The sequence below is a fragment of the Heterocephalus glaber genome, unplaced genomic scaffold, assembly GCF_053883595.1.
Source record: "Heterocephalus glaber isolate CG9 unplaced genomic scaffold, H.glaber_assembly_v1.0 deba00001532, whole genome shotgun sequence".
Classification (NCBI taxonomy): Eukaryota; Metazoa; Chordata; class Mammalia; order Rodentia; family Bathyergidae; genus Heterocephalus; species Heterocephalus glaber.
Genome location: NW_028258330.1, coordinates 25,024,657 through 25,043,381, shown reverse-complemented (window position 1 = coordinate 25,043,381; position 18,725 = coordinate 25,024,657). Strand labels below are relative to the sequence as shown.

The following is an 18,725-nucleotide window of genomic DNA, read 5'->3' as shown; positions in this document are numbered from 1 at the left end:
TCACTGCCCTACACTTCCTCCCTTTGGGAAAGGCCATTTTCTTCAATGTATCACCCAGGCCTTGTCGGGTGGGAGCACCATGGTTTCTAACAGGCAGAAGCTCCTGCAGGTGCTGCCCATGGACGCTGGCAGAGGAGGGCAGACTCTGAAGCTGCCCCAGAGCCCACTCACCAGAACGGATTTCTAGTAAGACAGGCTCTGCTCTTTGGTTCAGACTGTTGAGACAGGTCATGATCGAGTCTTCCATGTTTCCACAGATGGAAAGTTGCCACTGGACCCCATGCAGGCCTGCAAAGGCTCAGCTCCCAAGGCAAATGACAGACTGATTGAACACAACGGCAAAGTATGAAAATTAATTGAGATATTTAATAGACAGTGCAAACCATAATTTCATCTGAATATAAATGTATGCACATGTTTCCAATGAGTTATCTATCAGTTATCACAAACAGCAACAAGGACCTTAGAGCTATGTTAGAAAACTGTATAGCTGGAATTTAACTCTAACAATCTCACTTGCTTTCAAGAGAACACATTCATTTTAAATCAGTGTCACAAACTTCAAAAGACCAGGGAGGTGGGAGTGAGGAGGGTGAGTGGTAAACACAGGGGACAGTACACAGGTGACAGACAGAAACCCAGCTCTCAAGGAAACCAAAACCAGCATTATTACAGCTAAAGACAAGAAAAGCCTATGGCTTTTAAAAACCGACTTTCTGCCAGTACCATACAAGTCTTACAGAGATGTGCAACAAGTCAAGTGACTCAGGACAGAAGCTACATTTTCAGATCATTTCAACTGCAAATGGTCAACCCTTTCCATTGAGAATTCAGCAGTGGCATTAGCGTAGTCCAGAAGCTCAATGTTGGATTTGCAAATACAGTTTATTTTACAGAAATTCAACATTATAAACAGCAGGCACGTCCCACCCGCCCGCCCGACCCTCCCCCCCCACCCGCCCCGCTGGGCACAGGCGATGCTATGCGAGCGTGAGCAGCGATGTGATGCAGCCGACTGCTTTGGAGTGAGATTCGAGCGGGCGGCTGCCGGCACCGTCCTGCCTGCCCCGCACATACACGCGCCTGCCCGCCCGCTGCGCAGGCCATCAGAGTCTGTCTGGGCCCAGCTGCTCTGGGCCAATTATATGGATCCAGCCCAGTTCTCCAACTCCTTCATGTCTTCGTCTTCCTCTTCCTTCTTCTTGGCTGTGGGAAGAAGGAAAAGGCAATTCAGGGGGGTCAGCTATGGTGCTCTGTGGAGCCCAAACAGCCCGCCCTGTACCCACCTTGCTTTCCCTCAGGCCTAGAAGCTGCCAGGCAAAATTCCAGGAAAACTGGTGCACCTTCCACCCCCAGAAGGGCCAGCCAGCTCAGGAGGGGATGTTCTACCCTGAGAGGCCTCAGTCCCAGAGCATCAAAGGGTGGGGAGGTGGAGCATGGGACATGACCCTCACACAAGCTCTAATCCTTGCCAGGCCCCCAGCTCCACCACAAGATCCCTGAACCACCTCTATACACCCCTAGGCAGCTTGGTGGGCAGACCCTGCTCCAGAGAGCTGACTACATGAAGGCCTCTCCTCTCCATACTTGGAAAAGAATGGGGACCACAGCCCAGTCACACATTGCACCCTGGGTTCACTCTCCATGCCAAATCAACTGTTTCTCCTTTTCTAGAAGCTCTGTGTGGAATACTTCTACCAGGGGTGACACACTGTGGTAGGGAGGCAAAGTCACAACAGGGAGAAGGAAATGATGGTCTTGTGGAACCAGCTCTCTGAAAGAGCCAAAGCTGCTTCCTTCTCCCAGGGCTGCCTCTGAGGGCCCAGGGTCTTATGCACACAGCATAGGACTCCAGACACCAGACAAGGGATGTCCTGGACTTAAAACTTTCACATCTTCTCATGGGGCCTGGAACTTTCTTATTTAGTGACACAGGAAAATCATGCTAGAATAGAGGCTCTTGACTGGGGGTGAATCCTTATCCCACCCCAGGGGACATTTGGCAATGTCTAGAGGTGATTTGGGTTGTCACAACGGGGGGGGGGGGGGGGGGCTATAGACATCAAGTAGGGAGTGGCGAGAGATGCTGCAAAATACCAACAGTGCATAAGGCACCTCCCCCATCCCCACAACTACCCAGAATCATCTGTCCATGTCAATGGTGCTGAGGTTAAAAAACCCAGTCAGAGATACTAGGAAAGGGCAGATGACACTGTCACTGTGATCACCACAACACATCCTATCTGGTTCTCAATCCTGCATAAGCTCAGGATCCAAGCTGAAGTCAACTGACAAGACCACTTATCATGGGGCACCAAGGGTGTGCCCTGGCTCTATGAGGATTACTTACTGGGTTTGGATGGTAGGGCTATTGAGGGAACATTTGGTAGAGGAACTGTTTCAGGTCCACTAATTTCCAGTAAATTCTTGTCTAGCTCCTCCTGTTCTAGTTCTTCTAATTCCGCCATGAGCTCATCCTGTAAAAGGAAACAGAGTATGTGAGCCCTCCCTGGAAACGCTGGCCCACAGCCATGCCTCTGACCTGATCCCCAGTGGATACCCACTCCTGAGAAGGCCAGAGGGGAACTGAACCCCAGGTTCCACACTCTCCAACTCAGACATCCTAAACAAGCTTCCAATGGTAAGCTTAACACGCAGTGGGGGACTCACTGATCATGCACATGCTGGGGGGCCTGTGCCAGGCTGTGAGTGCCTTGTGGGGAGGGGCTATATCTTTTCATTCCTATTTCTTTACCTCAAGTGGATGTCCTGAGTTAATGCTCAGGAATGTTTGCTGAATTGAAACAAACCTGATTAGCCCATTCAACTTCAGTCTGAAACTATGAAAACCTGGTGTTGGGAGCTAAAGGTGAGAGCTGAAGGCCACTTTCTCTTTCTATAATGGGAGTTTGAGAGCACAAAGAATTCCATTCAGCAGAGAAGGCTGACCTTCAGGGAACTCAAACCTAAGGCATAATGAAGTACCTACACTAGGAACTGCTGCTGTATTTTAAAAACCCAGAAGACTCAAGATCCCAAACTGCTACAGCAGCAAGTGATAGGTGGCCAAGGTCCAGAAGGGACCCTCAAGAGATCAGATGTAAATGTCCCTTTCTGGGTTTTTCCTTTACCTCATGTCAGAGTTGAAAGGGTGAATCCTGTCAACTTCTCCAGGCTATGGTCACCTTTGCTGCCCCAGCTCTGAGCCCATGCCCACCATGGAGAGACAGAGGGTCACTGCTCACTGTATTATTAGCCTAATGCCTGCTGAAGGGGCCCAATGAAGGTTCTCTTACTCCACCTATCCCAAACAGTAACTGCATCCCTCAAAATTCAGAATTCAAGGAGGGTTAACCCAAGTCTGGAGAGGAAAGAATGGGTAATTTCCAAACCACACATCCCTGCCTCAGAATCTTCAATAACACATCAGCTGGATGACAGCCTGGGTGTCATCCGTGAGGATTATGTGATCTGTATGAAACCACTCACCTCATCAAACTCTTCTCCAAACCCTACAGGTTTAGAAATAGCTGTTGAAATCTCCTCTGCAAGTTCTTGCTGGTCAGCAATATCCTGCATTAACTCATCAACTTTATCGATGTCCCTTGAAATGAGCAGATTGTCGTATTAGTTTCAGTCTGTGTAAAGAGGGTCTGGGAGGCAAAAGCAGAAATGCGACTCCACCCAATGTGCTTCCCAGGCCCATCTCCTACAGTGTGTAACCCCACTGTGAGGAATTACTGTACTTGTCATTATTGCCTTCCTCTTCCCCTTTAAAATAGAGAATCATAGTGGGGCGGGGCAAGGTGGCAGATGCCTGTAATCCCAGCATTCAGTGACCTGAGTTCAAGGTCACCCTGGGCTACATAGTGAGTCCAAGGTCAGCCTGAATTACATAGTGACACCCTGTCTCAAATTAGTTAAAATAAAATAATCCCAGAATCAACTGGATGGAAGGGTCCATCGACATTACCTAGTCCAACATCCCCCTAAGGAAATAAGCAGTTAGCACAGTCAAGGTCCCACATGCAAATTAGTAAACACCTTAGATGAGACTGCAGGACCTTAACTCCCCTCCCTGGCCAACAGCTCTCCTTCTAGCCCCAGGGCAACTCTACAGGGGGAGGTAAAATCACAAACCTCAAAACCAAAACACAGCCATGCCACCTCAGAGGTCAGGTAGCAAATTTACTACCTACTCAAATCTACTATGGCTCCTGTGCTCGTTACCAAAGGAAAGCCAAATATGTATATATATATTTTTTGTATAATGTCAATAATATAAACATACAATTACTCAGTATGATCTACACAGACTTCAGAGCATTTACAGTATTTACTGAGATGTGTTCTGTGCTTGGCATCTGGGAGAATATGGAAATGAAGCAAACATAGCCCTCACCCATGCAGCTCAGCACAAAGAACCTGGGGATTTAGCTCAGTGGCACCATGCCTGCCTTGGGAGCGCAAGGTCCTGAGTTCGATCCCTGGTACCAAAAAGAAAAAAAAAAAGAACCTCCACCTCAAACAACTCCTCACATACATGACGGCCACTCTTCCTGCAACCTCACATTTCCAGAGCAGGGAGTGGCAAATTTTTTCTGTAAAGGGGTTGATAGTAAATGTTTTAGAATTTGTATATAGTCCCTGTTACTCAACCCTGATTTATAGCACAAAACCAGCTTGATAATATGTAAATTGATGGCATGACAGTGTTTCAGTGAACCTTTATTTACAAAAACAAGTGCCAAGCTCACAGGCTGCATTTTGCCAACTCCTGTTCTAACCAAAAGGAAGCAAGAAGAGCTCCACACACCCCAAAATATGAATTTCTAAGAACTAAAACAAAGGCAGAGTTGTGTTCACAGGAGAGGCCCTTGTCTAAAACCTACTGACCTTGGCCTTCAACTGCAATTCTAACAAGCTGGGTTATCTAATTTCTTAGGTCACTGCACATGAGAAAAGAGCCACGGGAGAAGAAAGGACTACTGTGGGTAAGAATGCTTATCAACGTGACAGCCATAATCTAAAAGGAAGAAGGCAAAAAATAAATAAATTTTTTAAATCCATCAAAAGCACAAAAAAAGAACAGAAAGATAAAAACAAAAACAGAGCGATCCAAAGCCATCAGATGTCTCACATGTACCAAGGTCTTGACATCAATGGCAAAGTCATGAGCACTAATTCTAACCCCAGTTCTCTCCACACTCACACTTAACCTAAGGCAAGCCAGCTTCCCCCCTGGGTCACAGGCTTTTCCCCAGCCTGGTAATCAGAGGCCAGAGTAAGAGGACCGTGTAAGGACCTTCCAGGTTGAAACTGTGCTCATCACAATAACCCGGAATCACTCAGACAATATTATTTTCATTCCATGAGATCTGCTTCCAAAGGCAGTGGGGTACACAGTCCGTTTTAGGGAGAGTTCAAAAAAAGAAGGCAAAGTAAACAGGTGTTTGAATGATTAGTTAAGAGGTCCACCCAGGGCCATGGCCCGAGCAGACACTGCAGGGTCAGCACTGAATCCCACTGGGGTGCTCCTTCCACCAGCAGTGGACACGTACATATTGTCGTGCGCTGCCTTCATGGCCTTGGCGGCGTAGCCCATGTTCTTGAGCACCTCTGTGTTGGTGTTGGCGTTCTCCAGGGCCTCCCGCTGGAACTCGATGGTGGACAGTGTGCCATCAATCTGCGCCAGCTGCTTCTCATATCTCTTCTTGCGCTTCAGTGCCTGAAGGGCCGCTGTGTAGGGGAGAAAACAGGGTTTCAGAGCCCGGACACAGGGTGTGGTCCTTGAAGTCACTGAACCTTCCCTGGTTGTACTGGATGCACCTCGGTTGTTGTCTCCCGTTCAAGAGAGTTAAGCTCTCCTACAAGGACTACATTCAGTTCTCTAAGAAAATTCACATACCTCAACATGCAGCCAGGAAATGAACCCACAAGTAGAGCTCACACTCCTGTGGCAACCACACACACCCAAATCAACACACGGCCAGACGCCCAGGGCAAGAATGCACTGAGGCTGTTCTGGCTCACTGACATAGGTGAGCAACTTAGCATATCTTCGAGGCTTCTTATGGGGAGTAAATGAGATAATGCACGTTAAACAAAGTAGATACCCAAAAACCTCTGGCAGCTCTAATGATTATAAAGTAGGAGGAAAGTACCATTTTATACCAAATAAATTACAAAAATAATAAGCATACCAAATACAAGATCTGTTTGGGTTAAAATGCTATGTCACACAAAGCCAACAAATCTGTAAGCTATTATAATGCTTCTGAAGGGTAATACAGCAACACACAGTAAGAGAATAATGATGTTCCTGCCCTTTGAGCCAGTGATTTCTCTCTGGAAATTTATTCAACAAAATTCAACACAAAGTTCCAGCTGCACACAGTGGTGCTCTGCACTTGGGAGGCTGAGCCAGGAGGATCACGGTGAATCTGAGGTTAGCCTGGACTGCACAGTGAGTTCAAGATCAGCCTGGATTACATAGTGAGACCTTGTCTGACAAAAAAAAAAAAAGTCTCTTGCCTACAGATGGCTACTACAGCATTCTCTATCACAGAAAACACAAACTCCAACCATATTTTTTATTGAGACAGGGTAGAGGCTAAGTTGCACAGGCTGGGCTTGAACTTTTGGCTTTGCCTGAGCATCACAGGTTAAGGTTACAGAAAGGCACCACCACACCCAGTGATCATTTTGTTTTAAAGTCTACTGAAGGCAAGCAATTTGAACAAGGCGAATTTGTGGCAAAGCTGGCCACATCTCCCTACTCCAAACCCACACTTGCTTCCCTTTACTGCCTCAATGGCCCTCTTTATGTACTAGAAATTATTTTTAGCATACATCTTAGATGGGCATCAAAGCCAGAAAGGTGGCTCAACAGACTCAGGCAGAAGGAATGTGTTGGACCCATGCAGCATTAGCCTCCCAGATACACAAGCACCCATGCACACATGCTTCATGTCCAGAAGCTTCGGCCCAGAGCCAGAGCCAGAGCTAGAACCAGTCCTGCAGGCTGTGAACACAGTCACCTCAGCCACTGAGCTGTGGTTTCTCTGTAAGCCACATGGACAGATAACAGGTTCCTTCTACTCACACTCTCTCAACCTAGGATTCCATCCTGAGACCCACTTGCCAAGGTGAAACGGCTTTGCCTCAATGTAACCATCCACAGTTCCTCCAAAAGTAGGATAAACCAACTAGGATACACTCCTCCACTCAAAGGATAAAGCAAGCTAAAGAGAACCTGCAAAAAATCTGAAGAATGAAATATATGTTACCTCATTAAAATGTGAAAAGTCACCTAATCTGCTATCTCCCTTGACCACGAGCCAACCTCAAGACCCTGCTGAACATCCCCACCTTCAGCCAGCACTAAGTCACGGGCAGGCTCCTTAAGCTTCTCACAGCAGCAGCAGGGTAAGGCAGATCAACCACTTCTTTGAACAGGTTAGGAAACAGGTTCAGAGAGTAGTTCCAAGTGTGGCACCCCAAAGTGCATGCCTTGCCATTCCAAGTGTTATGCCTCCCACTTAATGAAGAGGGCAGCAACTTGCCCTGGAAGGAGGCATCCAGTCCAGCAGAGAGTGTCCAGGGACCATGGGAAGACAGAAGAGGAAGTGCCAACTCAACCGTTCCTTTGCTTAAAATCTTCAATAGCTCCCTCTGTTCACAGGACAAAGGCTCCACATGGTTCCATGTGGCCTGCAAAGTGCCACAGAGGCAAGGGACTCCACAGTCCAAGCCCCAGGGGCTGTAGCACAGAGAAGTTATCCTGGGAGAGTCCTGTAAGTGCCCAGGGATTCCTGACCTGCTTCCCCATGACTTCTCTGCTGCCTCCCGTTATAGAACAGGCCTGGACACACCCTAATCACCCAGGGACTCTCAAAGCTTCTCGGGCCATATGCCCACATCCCACAGGTGCCCCTTTCCCAGGATGCTCCATCCAGGCCAGCTCAGAACCACTAGCCGGCCATTCTAGCTTCACCAAAGTACTCTAAGAGCCTGCTGCATCATGTCCACCTCATTTAACTGACTCTTCCAGCACCCATTCATGGAGCAGAGAACCCAGACCTTCTCTAACATGGAGAATGCAGGTCAAACAGTTGAAGCGGCTCATCCAGGTACCTGTTATTATGTGGGGGGAGGGCTTAGTCACTGATTTGTGTAAACCCCAGCCCTCTGCTATTCCCCACCACAGGCTCAGAAGGGTGGCAAGTGACTCTGGGAGGATTCTCAAGAACAAACTGAGAGGGCAGGCTGCCCTTGCTCTTCAGTGTTCTGAGTATACCAGGAGCCTCACAAAATGTTTATAAACCTGATTTTGTACGATCAGCGAGAACCTGGCTTTTAAAACTAAAGTTGTTATTATTTCCCTATCACCTTCAGAGATTTAGCTCTGCTTTATCTTTTTCTGTAATATTTGTGTGTGTGTGATTTACCAGAAATTGAACTCAGGACCTCACACGTTAGGTAAGCTTTTCCCCCACAAAGGTACATCCCCAGCCCTTTTTATTTTTTATTTTGAGACACAGTCTCACTAAGGTGCCCAGGCTGAAATTTCGATACTCCTGCCTCAGCCCCCAATGTAGCTGGAATTACAGACATGCCCACCATACCTGACTTATAATTATTAATTGGCAGTGGACCCTTGTACACCAATCCTAAATTTCTGTGACATCTGCCTCCACTTCTAAAACCCCTCAAGCAATAAAAGATCTGGAAGCAAATAAATATACCAGGAAGGTGGCAAGAGAACCGCCTGAGTGAGATGACTATACTATTCCTCTCTGTAGAGCAAAATCTAGCACAATCACTGATAAATGATCAATGCCTAATATGTATTAAATTCAATTTTAATCCTGTTTCATAGGGTTTTCATACACAGATGACTCTTGACTTTATTTATTAATAGAGTTTTTGACTTCTGTATATACTTCCCAACTAGTTGAGGACTCCAAAGCATTCTAAGAACTCCCAAACATGATTTACAAGTAACGTAACCCTGGAAGAGCTAAAGGTCAGCATCTGTGTACACATAAATATTCACTTGAACCATCCTATACCTCAAGCACATGCCACTGCAGTAGAGTATAAGTTAGGGCAAACTGAAAGCTCAGAGGAACCAGGGGGTTTTACAAATAAAATGACACCGTGGGGATTTAGCTCAGTGGTTCCGCCACCTGCCTCACAAGCACAAGGTCCTGAGTTCAATCCCCGGTAACCCCCCCCCCCAAAAAATTGAACAACAAATAAAATTACACCCTTCCTGAACACTGTCACTCTTCAAGTAAAACTTCCTTCTCTCAATTGTGTTTCTGACCACAGAAATTTGCTCCTATATACTACAGTACCTCAGTTCATAAACTTAATTCATTCCATGATTCTGGAAAAGATACCCATGTTCGTGTTTGTACAGGAAAGATAAAATGCCCATGGTCACCCATTGCAGGGTTCACCAAAAAAGTGTCTGTGAACTGAGGTGCCACTGCATGGCTGAAGTGCAAAGGGCCACATCCAATATCTGCATCAATACATACTACTGGCTCTTAATTCCTTGCCTAACTTTTCCGCGTTCCTGAAAGTTGGAAGGCTAGGGATTTAGCTCAGTGGCACCACACCTGCCTCACAAGCGCAAGGTCCTGAGTTCAATCACTGGTACCAGAAAACAAAAACAAAACAAATTCCTGAAAGTTGGACTAAAAAATTATTACTGAGTTAATGAGGAGCTGTTCATCTAACCAAATATTCAAAGAAGCATCCAAAGAAATCCCTCTTCTTCCAAAGAATTCCCAGTGTCATTTGTAAACACAAGGCTTTTGTAATTGAAATCTAACACAGGCCCATAGAAGTGTAAGAAGTTGCTTTTAGATGGAAAAAAATAGAACTTGGAATCTCCATATTTAATTATGCCTTTGCTGGTTCCAAGAGAGTAATTACAGCAGCAATTACAGAATCTAATAACCAGCTTTATTGGCTTAAAAGCTGAAGCAAAAACAACTTCAACCATGTTGAAATAAACATTGGTCTCCAGACAGTTGCTTCATTAGGTCCTCCCAACAGCTATTTGGGGGAAGATACAGAAGAGATAATCCTAAGAAGCAGAGACCAGTCAAAAAAACCTGCACCCAAGACTGGAAACCCCTTCTGTAAGGCATTTGTTAGCAACAAAATCATTTTCAGAACATAAGGCAGTACAAATGGATAAACCATTCCTTTCTCCCAGACTAAGACCAACTCGACTTTACCTTGAGAAATTCTGAGGAGAAAAGCGAGTTTGCTTGCCCTGATCTGCTCAATATTCAGTATAGTGCCAAGCAAACCACAATATCCCAACAGATGCTAAACAGTCATGACCGCACACTCCCTACTAGCTCAGAGAGACCAGGCATGCGAGGCAGGAAGCCCCAGTCATCTGCTCTCAACGAATGAATGATGGAGTCTGCAGTCCTTTCAAAGACCAAAATCCTACATATGAAGTCATGCAGCAGAAAGTGCAGGGCCAGAAGGAAAGATGTGTGCAGGCTGCTTTCCGCTCTTCAGCATGCACGACATGGCAGACACACACACACTCCAGAGGACACTTAAAAACCCAACACGGGACCCCAGCCTAAGTGAGAACTCTAAGAACCTCAGCAGCCTGGGCCCGTGCAGCAGGCAGCATAACAAGGGAGGCTGAGGGGCCCTGTTTTCCTTCCCTCCCACCAAATGTACCTGGTTCATTCTGCCTGTGAGTCAACCTCACATGTTCAGGGAATTCTCAGACAGAACTGCAACTGACCCTCAAGCCACTAATCACTTTGCCAGAGGTGGGGCAGAGGGGTCATCTGTCATTCTTCATGTGTATGGGAGTAAGAAGAAGCCTAATCAAAATCACAAAGTTAAGCAAAGTCAAAGAAACCCATCTTCCTGTTGGGATTGTTACTAGCAGCCTCCTTGTACCACACAACATCCGGATCCCTGCTAAACTTAACTAGTTAAGAGTTACAATTCTAATATCAAGGGCAGAGGGGGCTCAAAGGACTCTCAGAGGTACTAAAGGCCAAGTCCTCTCATTAAGTAAAAGAGAAAAGAGATTCCATTATAAACAGGGTGTTATGGCTTGTGTTTAGAACAGGGTGTTATGAGAATGAGGTGTGGGGTTTTCGGAGGTGGCTGGATCCAGAGTAAGGCTGGAACTGATTCATGGTGCAATGCTAGGCTCAAGGGCACTAGGATTAAGGGTGTGAGTACTACCTGCCCTAAGTAGCCTGGATAAGACAAAAGGGGCAGAAGACACTTAAGATCCCTTGTTGCTTTTTCTAACTTCTGCCTGTCTGCCATGACACCCTGCCTTGGAGCCCGCCAACTATGGACTGAAACGTGTATGTAAGCCAAATAAATCTTTCCTTCTTTAACTTTGGGTGTCAGGTATTTTGTCTCAGCAACAAGAAAAGTAACTAAGACACAGGGCATAGTGGTGCATTCCTATAATTCCAGCAGTGGGTTTCTGGAGTAGGAGGATCACAGCAAGTTCGAAACCACCCTGGCCTACACAGTGAGACCTCCCGCCCCCTCCACCCAAAGATTCCTAGAGAAGATGACACAACCTGTCTAGACCCTGCAGCAAGTCAGAGAAAAAAATCATGACTAGAACTCAGGCCTCCACCCCAGGGCTCTTGTAACTGCTTCAAATCTGTTGTCTCCAAACTAATTTGCTAAAAAAACCAGCAGCTCCCCCTGCCATAAGGAAAGGTAGGAGTGCCTTCCTAACACTCTTTCATCCCATTTCCAAACTTCCCCACTTTGCAAACCTATTTAGAAGTTTGTGCTGACATGTGGAAGAACTGGAAAGCTATTCAATTTGCTCTCCTAAGTTCCAAGTTAAAAGAAAAAGATGAATGAAAAAGAGGTGTTTGTTGGCCTAGGTTGAGTGTATTTTCCCCAGTGGGTGCAGCTGATGCTGCCTGTGGTTCCAAAAGACAGGGACAGAAAAAAGAAAAGATCCCCAGTACTAAAAAAAAAAAAGACAGGGACAGAGTGGAACTCTTATTGTCTACCTTGTATAAAGGTGGCAGGAATAGTGTGGGCCTATGGGGCTTAGAGAAAATTCTCAGAAGCCAAAATGTCTTTGAAGCCCAAACAGAGGCTGTTTTGTGTCCTCTGCCACTCAGACAGAGGCCCAAGCTCACCTTCAGGACAGAGGGCCTCATCCTGCCACAGCCTTGGAATGCTGTCCCTGACAGTGCTGTACTTATTCCCACACAGCTGGGGAATTCAGGCCAGAGGCACAGGCACATTTTTCAGAGCAGCCTCCCTCGAAGTTATGTACTTCCCTGTACCTATAATTTGCTCTCTGTGGCCTGGAGCTAATGTGCTTCATTTAGAGATGGTAAAATAAGTACTTGTGTATGACCAGGAAATCAGAGTCTGAAACCCTGCTGACTTCATCAGCAAACACACAGGGAATACAGTATTAGCTGCAACAGAAAATTCTAGAGAGAAGAAAAAGAGGATCCTTAATTGTTTAAACAGGGACAAAGATAAAAGAAGTTCTACTTTTTTTTTTTTTTTTAAAGTATTCGGGATTGAGCCCAGGGACCTTTGGACTAAGCCTCATCCCCAGCCCTTTTTTTTTTTTGGTACCAGGAATCGAACTCGGGGTGAGGCAGGCATCGGAACCACTGAGCTAAATCCCCACCTCCCCACAAACCCTTTTTAAAGCTTTTTATTTTTTGAGACAGGGTCTCACTAAGTTGCCCAGGCTGGGCTCAAACTTGCGATACTTCTGCCTCAGCCTCGTGAAGCACAGGCATATGCTGCCACTGCCAGCTTAGTTCCACAATGAACAATCTAACAGAAATCAAACTGCTCCAAAATCATTTAAACAGAATATACAAAGTGTGTTCTGGGGCTAGCATGGGGCTCAGTGATAGAGCATTTGTCCAAGTTGTCCAGCTTCAAGTTTCAGCTCCACAGTCAAGCCACCCTAAGCAGATTCACTTAATGTTACTAATTTTCAAGACAACAACACCCACTTATAGGGTTATTGTGAAGATTAGAATGAGGCACATAGTGACACACCTGCGAAGGGCCAGATATGCAGCAAGTGCTCAGAAAATGTTGTCATGGATATTTGAGACTGTAGGATTTCTCAGAGCCTCTCTTAATGGGAAAAGAGCACACCACACCACCACACCACCACCACCATGCACCCTCCCATCAGGGGAGGGAGGAAAAAACAAAAATCCCCAACAACACATAAACACACCTAATGCTGAAACATGGCTTGGGAAAAAATAATTCAAAACCTCTTTGATCCTGTCAGCCAATGCCAGCTTTGTCATCCCCTTCTCTTGCCTACCCCCTATCAGCACTGGGGCAGAGACAAAGAGATTTAGGTCTGGTGTCCAGAAGACACAATCTGGACATTGGCTTCTTTTGCCAATGCAGCATATCTGGCAACGTTGAGCCTACTACCTCCTGCCCTGATGCAGGACATCAGTAACTTATTTCTCCTCTCTGAATGTGTTTCATCAAATGGAAAATGGAAGCGATATCACAACCCAAAGACAGGTACGAAAATCTCTATGGAAACATTCAATGACCATGGGCCTTCTCTATCCTGCCAGCTTCCTTCCCTGCCTGTGTCCAACATGCTCTCTGGGAATAAAAAGTAAATACAGCTGTGGTAGAGTGGAAAAAAGTCTCCCTTTATCTGTGGGAGATATGCATGTTCCAAGGCCCCAATGGATGCCTGAACCCACAGATAGTGCCAAACTCTATAAATATTATAGCTTTTTTTTATACATGCATGTCTATGATAAAGCTCAATTTATAAATTAGGTACAGTAAAAGATTAACAAAAATAATAAAGCAGAACAATTATAACAATATATTGTAACAAAAGTTACTTAAAACGTATGAAATGTTTATTTCTGGGATTTTTCCATTAAATATATTCAGATCACAGATAATCCATTGGTAACCGAAACTGCGAGCCAGGCCTGGTGGTGCACACCTGTAATCCCAGAACTCAGGAGGCTGAGGCAGGAGGATTGTCACAAATTTGAGGCCAGCCTGGGCAACAAAGTGAGTTCAAGACCCTGTCTCAAAAAACAAAACAAAAAAACCCTGCAAAGGCCAGGGATTTAGCTCAGTGGCACCACTCCTGCCCTGTAAGCACAAGGTCCTGAGTTCAATCCTTGGTACTGAAAACAAAAAACTCCTGCAAAACAGCCAAACTGCAGGTAAGGGAGAACTGCTGTACATAAGAGCAGATAACATTTATAAGGGGTGTTTTGGGTGCCAGGCACCATGACTGGTACTTTTCGTGCTCACTGGCTGCAGGGAGCCGTAGGTAGGTACTGTTACTGTTTTACTTGACAAATCAGGATACAGAGGCGCCAGGAATTTATCATCTGCTCATCATATAGTTAGATAGTGGCAAGGGTTGGATCAAACCCAGGCCACCTATCTGCAGAGAGCACATTCCTTCTCTGCAGAGGAACATCTATCCTATCTGAGCAGGCCACTGAGCTGCTTTTGCCTGAGCCTGGCAATCTGAGACCCTTCACTGCCTTTCCCACTCCAGATTCTGCAGGCCAGCAAGCAGTCCAGCTGCAAGGGCATCCTGGTGCTGCTCAGTCTGCCCAGAAACTCTACAACCACAAAGGTAGGCAGTACAAGTTTCTGACTGGACAAAATTTTTCTTTAGTAGATTTCAAACTAGTTAAAAGCATATGTATCAAATACCACCACTTGTCAACTCTGTACTTAGGCTGACGATTCTACACAACTGTGGAATTTGCAGTTTCTATTTGAAAGAATCAATGTCAGGCTGGGGATTTGGCTCAGTGGCACCGCGCCTGCCTCACAAGTGCAAGGTCCTGAGTTCAATCCCTGGTATCAAAAAAAAAAAAAAAAAAAGAATCAATGTCTTTTTTCCTCATGCCTGTCCTGTGTCTTCTCTAGGCCATAGACACTTCAAAGGCAGAACCTACCTTTCTACCCTTAGCAGCGCTGAGTCAGGGAGAAAGGTGGGGCACTCTAGAATGTCCAAATTGGACCTATGGTTTCCTCAGCTGACCCTAACCCTCTGTCCTCTCACCCCATAATGGCTCTCAGATAATATCCCAGGACTTAACATAACCTCACTCTATATTTTGGGAGGCCCAAGGACATTTGGTAAAAATTTGATAACTTCTGTAACTTGTTCACTTTTTCCTTCTGTGTTAGCTACCATTGAAATTCCTAGAATTTTAAAATCAAAGGGCCCAAGGGCTTTTTATCATGGACAGTGAGACTGAGACCTCTCTTGTGTCTACACCTGGAGGAAAGTAGCTCTTAGAGTAGCAAGTGGGATTGTTCCAGGGTGGGCCAGCAGGAGTGGCCCGGGCTATAAGAAAGAGAAAATGGCCAAGAGAAGTCAGGCCTAGCAAAAGAAGCAGTGCAAAGGCCTATGTGACTGCCAACTCTTGTTCCCAAAAAGGGTAGATGCTGGCTTCCCATGGCTTTATTGCCGCAGGGTTCTATTTGGGCAGGAAGTGGTGGGGATGGAACCCAGGGATGGAATCTAGGCAAGCACTCTGTCACTAAACTATGTCCCTTGCTCCAAGAGGTGGTGTTTCATTTCCCGGCACTTGGTGGGAAACTGCAATCCTAGCAAAGAAAGTCCCCTCCCCCTGGTTTTGAGGGTCACAGGCAGACAGTCTATGCTCTGGAATTCAAGACCAAGGTCTTTTCCTATACACCAGCCAGTCTACAGAATTTCATTTAAACAGCTTTCACAGGCTAAAACTGAGCACCCAAGCAGCCCACACATACATCTTAATACCCCATGTCTTAATTAAAACATGTCTTAATATGTAAATTTGAGTGTTACATATCTCAACACACACAAAAAAATCCAGATTTTGGGCTTCTTTTGCCAATGCAGCCTATCTAGCAACATTGAGCTGCTGGCAACAACCCAGTGGAACTGAGTAGCACCCATCCCTTTAGAAGGGGGACTTTCCAATTTAGCACAGAGGCCACCACCTGCTACTTGATGGTCTCTGACATTGATGGTCTCAGGCCTGGAGAAAACTGCTAGGAATTATCTGATACAATCACTTCCCTTCAGGCAGTTAAGGAAGGTTATGGCCAATTTAAAGGTAAGCAACTGAAGTCAGAAAGGACCAGCAACTTGGTCAACGTCACAAAGTTAGAAGTAATAATGTACAAGTCAGGTGCCCTGAATGGACAGCACTCCTTCCACTACTTTGTGTTTGTTTGTTTGTTTGTTTGTTTTGGTACCAGGGATCGAACTCGGGATCTTGCGCTTTCGAGGCAGGCATCAGAACCACTGAGCTAAATCCCCAACCCCACTTCTACTACTCTGGGAGACACTTGTGTCCAGATAGCACCTGCAACACAGGTAATGTAGTCCACTATGTGTCTTCTAGTTCCAGTGATACCATGGCCAAACTATGTCACTAAGCAAGGCTCCTCCCTCCTTAGGGCCTCAGAGTCCTCATCAAAGACAGGGAAAAGGCTGTGTAGATATTCTCTCTAGGTCTTCTTCCAGATCTTGTATTATATGAATCCATATAGTTCTGAGATTTGCAGCAACTAGATTAAAAAAAAACACAAAAGGCTTTTCTGGTCAACCTTGTGTGATTCTGAAAATGTAATTAACATCTCTCCACATGCCATCTCCTGAGTATGTTACACAATCAAGTTTATCTGTGCAATGAAATTAGCAGCCCCTCTTTTTATTTTAACTGGTTTCACAAACTGAGTTAGAAAGATCAGAGACTACCTCTAGCCTCTGAACTCTGCTGCCCAGCTGGGCAGAGGAAGTCAGCACTCGGATGCACTGTTAGCCACAAATGTCACTCAGGAAGAAAAGGTAATTAGAGTGAGAATACGAATCCAGACACTCTTATGCCCCATCTCCTTACAAGTTCTGGCACGGCCGCCCTCCTCTCTGAAAGTCATCTCCTACTAGCTTTGGAGGATACTCTAGCCTGGCTCTCCTGCCCCTACAGCTATTTCTTTTTTCTGTTCTTTTGTGTGGGTGGACACGCACATGATGGGGATCAAATTGCAGCCCTAGGGCATGCTTCACAAGTGCTCTACCACTGAGCTACATCCCCAACCCTTTTTAGATTTTATTTTGAGACAGGGTCTCACTAAATTGCCCAGGCTGGCCTTGAACTCGTGATCCTCTTGCTACAGCTTCCCAAGTAGGTGGGGTTACAGGCATACACCACTGCACCCAGAAGTAACCACTTCTTCAGCTTTTTTTCTAGATCTTTCCCTTTCCTTTCTCAATTCCTAATGGCTTGTCCTGAGTGAGTTCTTTCCTCACATTCTAGCTGAAGATAACACCTATTCAGAACCTTGTCTCTTGTTCTTTCACGTCATCCTCACAATGAGGAATTAGTCTTATTAGACCATTTTTCAGATGAGATTTGAGACCTGGAGAGATTAGGTTACTTGCTGAATCTTAAAACTTGTGAATAACCAACTGGCAAAGTATAGATTCAAATCCTTATCTTTAGCTAAGATAGGGTGGTAGGAACTGGATTTACTCTCCTACCTAGGATAAATGAAAAACAATTTTCAAAATATTAAATATCTGGCAAAAAATGACAGTGATCCCTGCAAGATAGAAAATAAATAAAGTGAACCCTATGACTGCTGCTAGCCCAGGCAGAGGTCCAAGGAGGGAAAACCCAGGCAGAGCCCAGCTGTTTTCCTGGCTTGACAAGACGGAACTGAGAGTCACAAGCCAGAGCATCACAGGAGAGAGTAGCAGAGGATCCTTGAGCCGCAGAGGGTGTCCCTGAAGCAATCGGCACACTGATCAGCATGTGCACACAAAGAAGCTACCTAAGGCCAGAGCATGAACTACTCAAAAGGATGAGAGAATAATAGCAGGGGCCAGTTAGAGTGCCGGTTCTCAGAGAGACTGGAAAAGCTCTTCAGCAGGTTCTTGTCCCAATAGTAGGGAATAATGAGCCAAATACTAAATAAACACTGCTCTGGGCCTGTCTAAGCAATCTTAAAAGGATGAAAGACTCAAAAGGACAAAATGTTATCAATAAATTATACCCAAAACAAAGGCAAAAGGTTTGTGTAAATATTCAGTACCCAACAAGGTAAAATTAACATGTGACAGGGCCGGGGATTTAGCTCAGTGCTGCCACTGCCTGTCTTGCAAGCACAAGGTCCCCTGTTCAATCCCTGGTACCAAAAAATTAAATTTAACATGTGACATCCAGGTCCGGGGATTTAGCTCAGTGGTTCCACCGCCTGCCTCGCAAGGGCAAGGTCCTGAGTTCGATCCCCGGTACCAAAAAAACAAAAAACAAAACAAAACAAAACAAAAATGTGACATCCAATCAAAAACTACCAAGCATGTCAAGCATGGTGGGAGCTGAGGAGGCTTGGGAGGCTGAGGCATAAGGAGCAACACAAGTTCAAGGCCAGCCTGAACAATACAGTGAGTCACTGTCTCAAAAAACAAAATAACACATTAAAAAAATAATAATAATAACACAAAACAAACCAAATCACCAGGCACATACAAATATGTAAGTGGGTAAATAATGCAAAGGGAAAAAAAAATTAACAAATTTCCAAGTAATCAGGAACACAGGTATCCAAATTAGCAAAGCCATTAAAAGTTATTACTATATTGGGCTGGGGATTTAGCTCAGTGGTTCTGCCACCTGCACCACCTGCCCTGT

General features: G+C 45.5%; 1 protein-coding gene across 1 annotated transcript in view; it reads right to left on the bottom strand.

Annotated features, from left to right (window-relative positions):
• Positions 1–346: 346 nt before the first annotated feature.
• The window catches only part of Chmp4b (charged multivesicular body protein 4B), a 51,319-nt gene continuing 32,940 nt past the window's right edge, over positions 347–18,725 (bottom strand). The window contains exons 2-5 of the mRNA XM_004867926.4: positions 5,562–5,739; positions 3,490–3,604; positions 2,351–2,477; positions 347–1,206 (exon numbers count right to left, since the gene is read on the bottom strand). Of these exons, the coding sequence (XP_004867983.1) occupies positions 1,142–1,206; positions 2,351–2,477; positions 3,490–3,604; positions 5,562–5,739 (485 nt within the window). The 3' untranslated portion in view covers positions 347–1,141. The remainder of the gene's footprint in view (positions 1,207–2,350; positions 2,478–3,489; positions 3,605–5,561; positions 5,740–18,725) is intronic.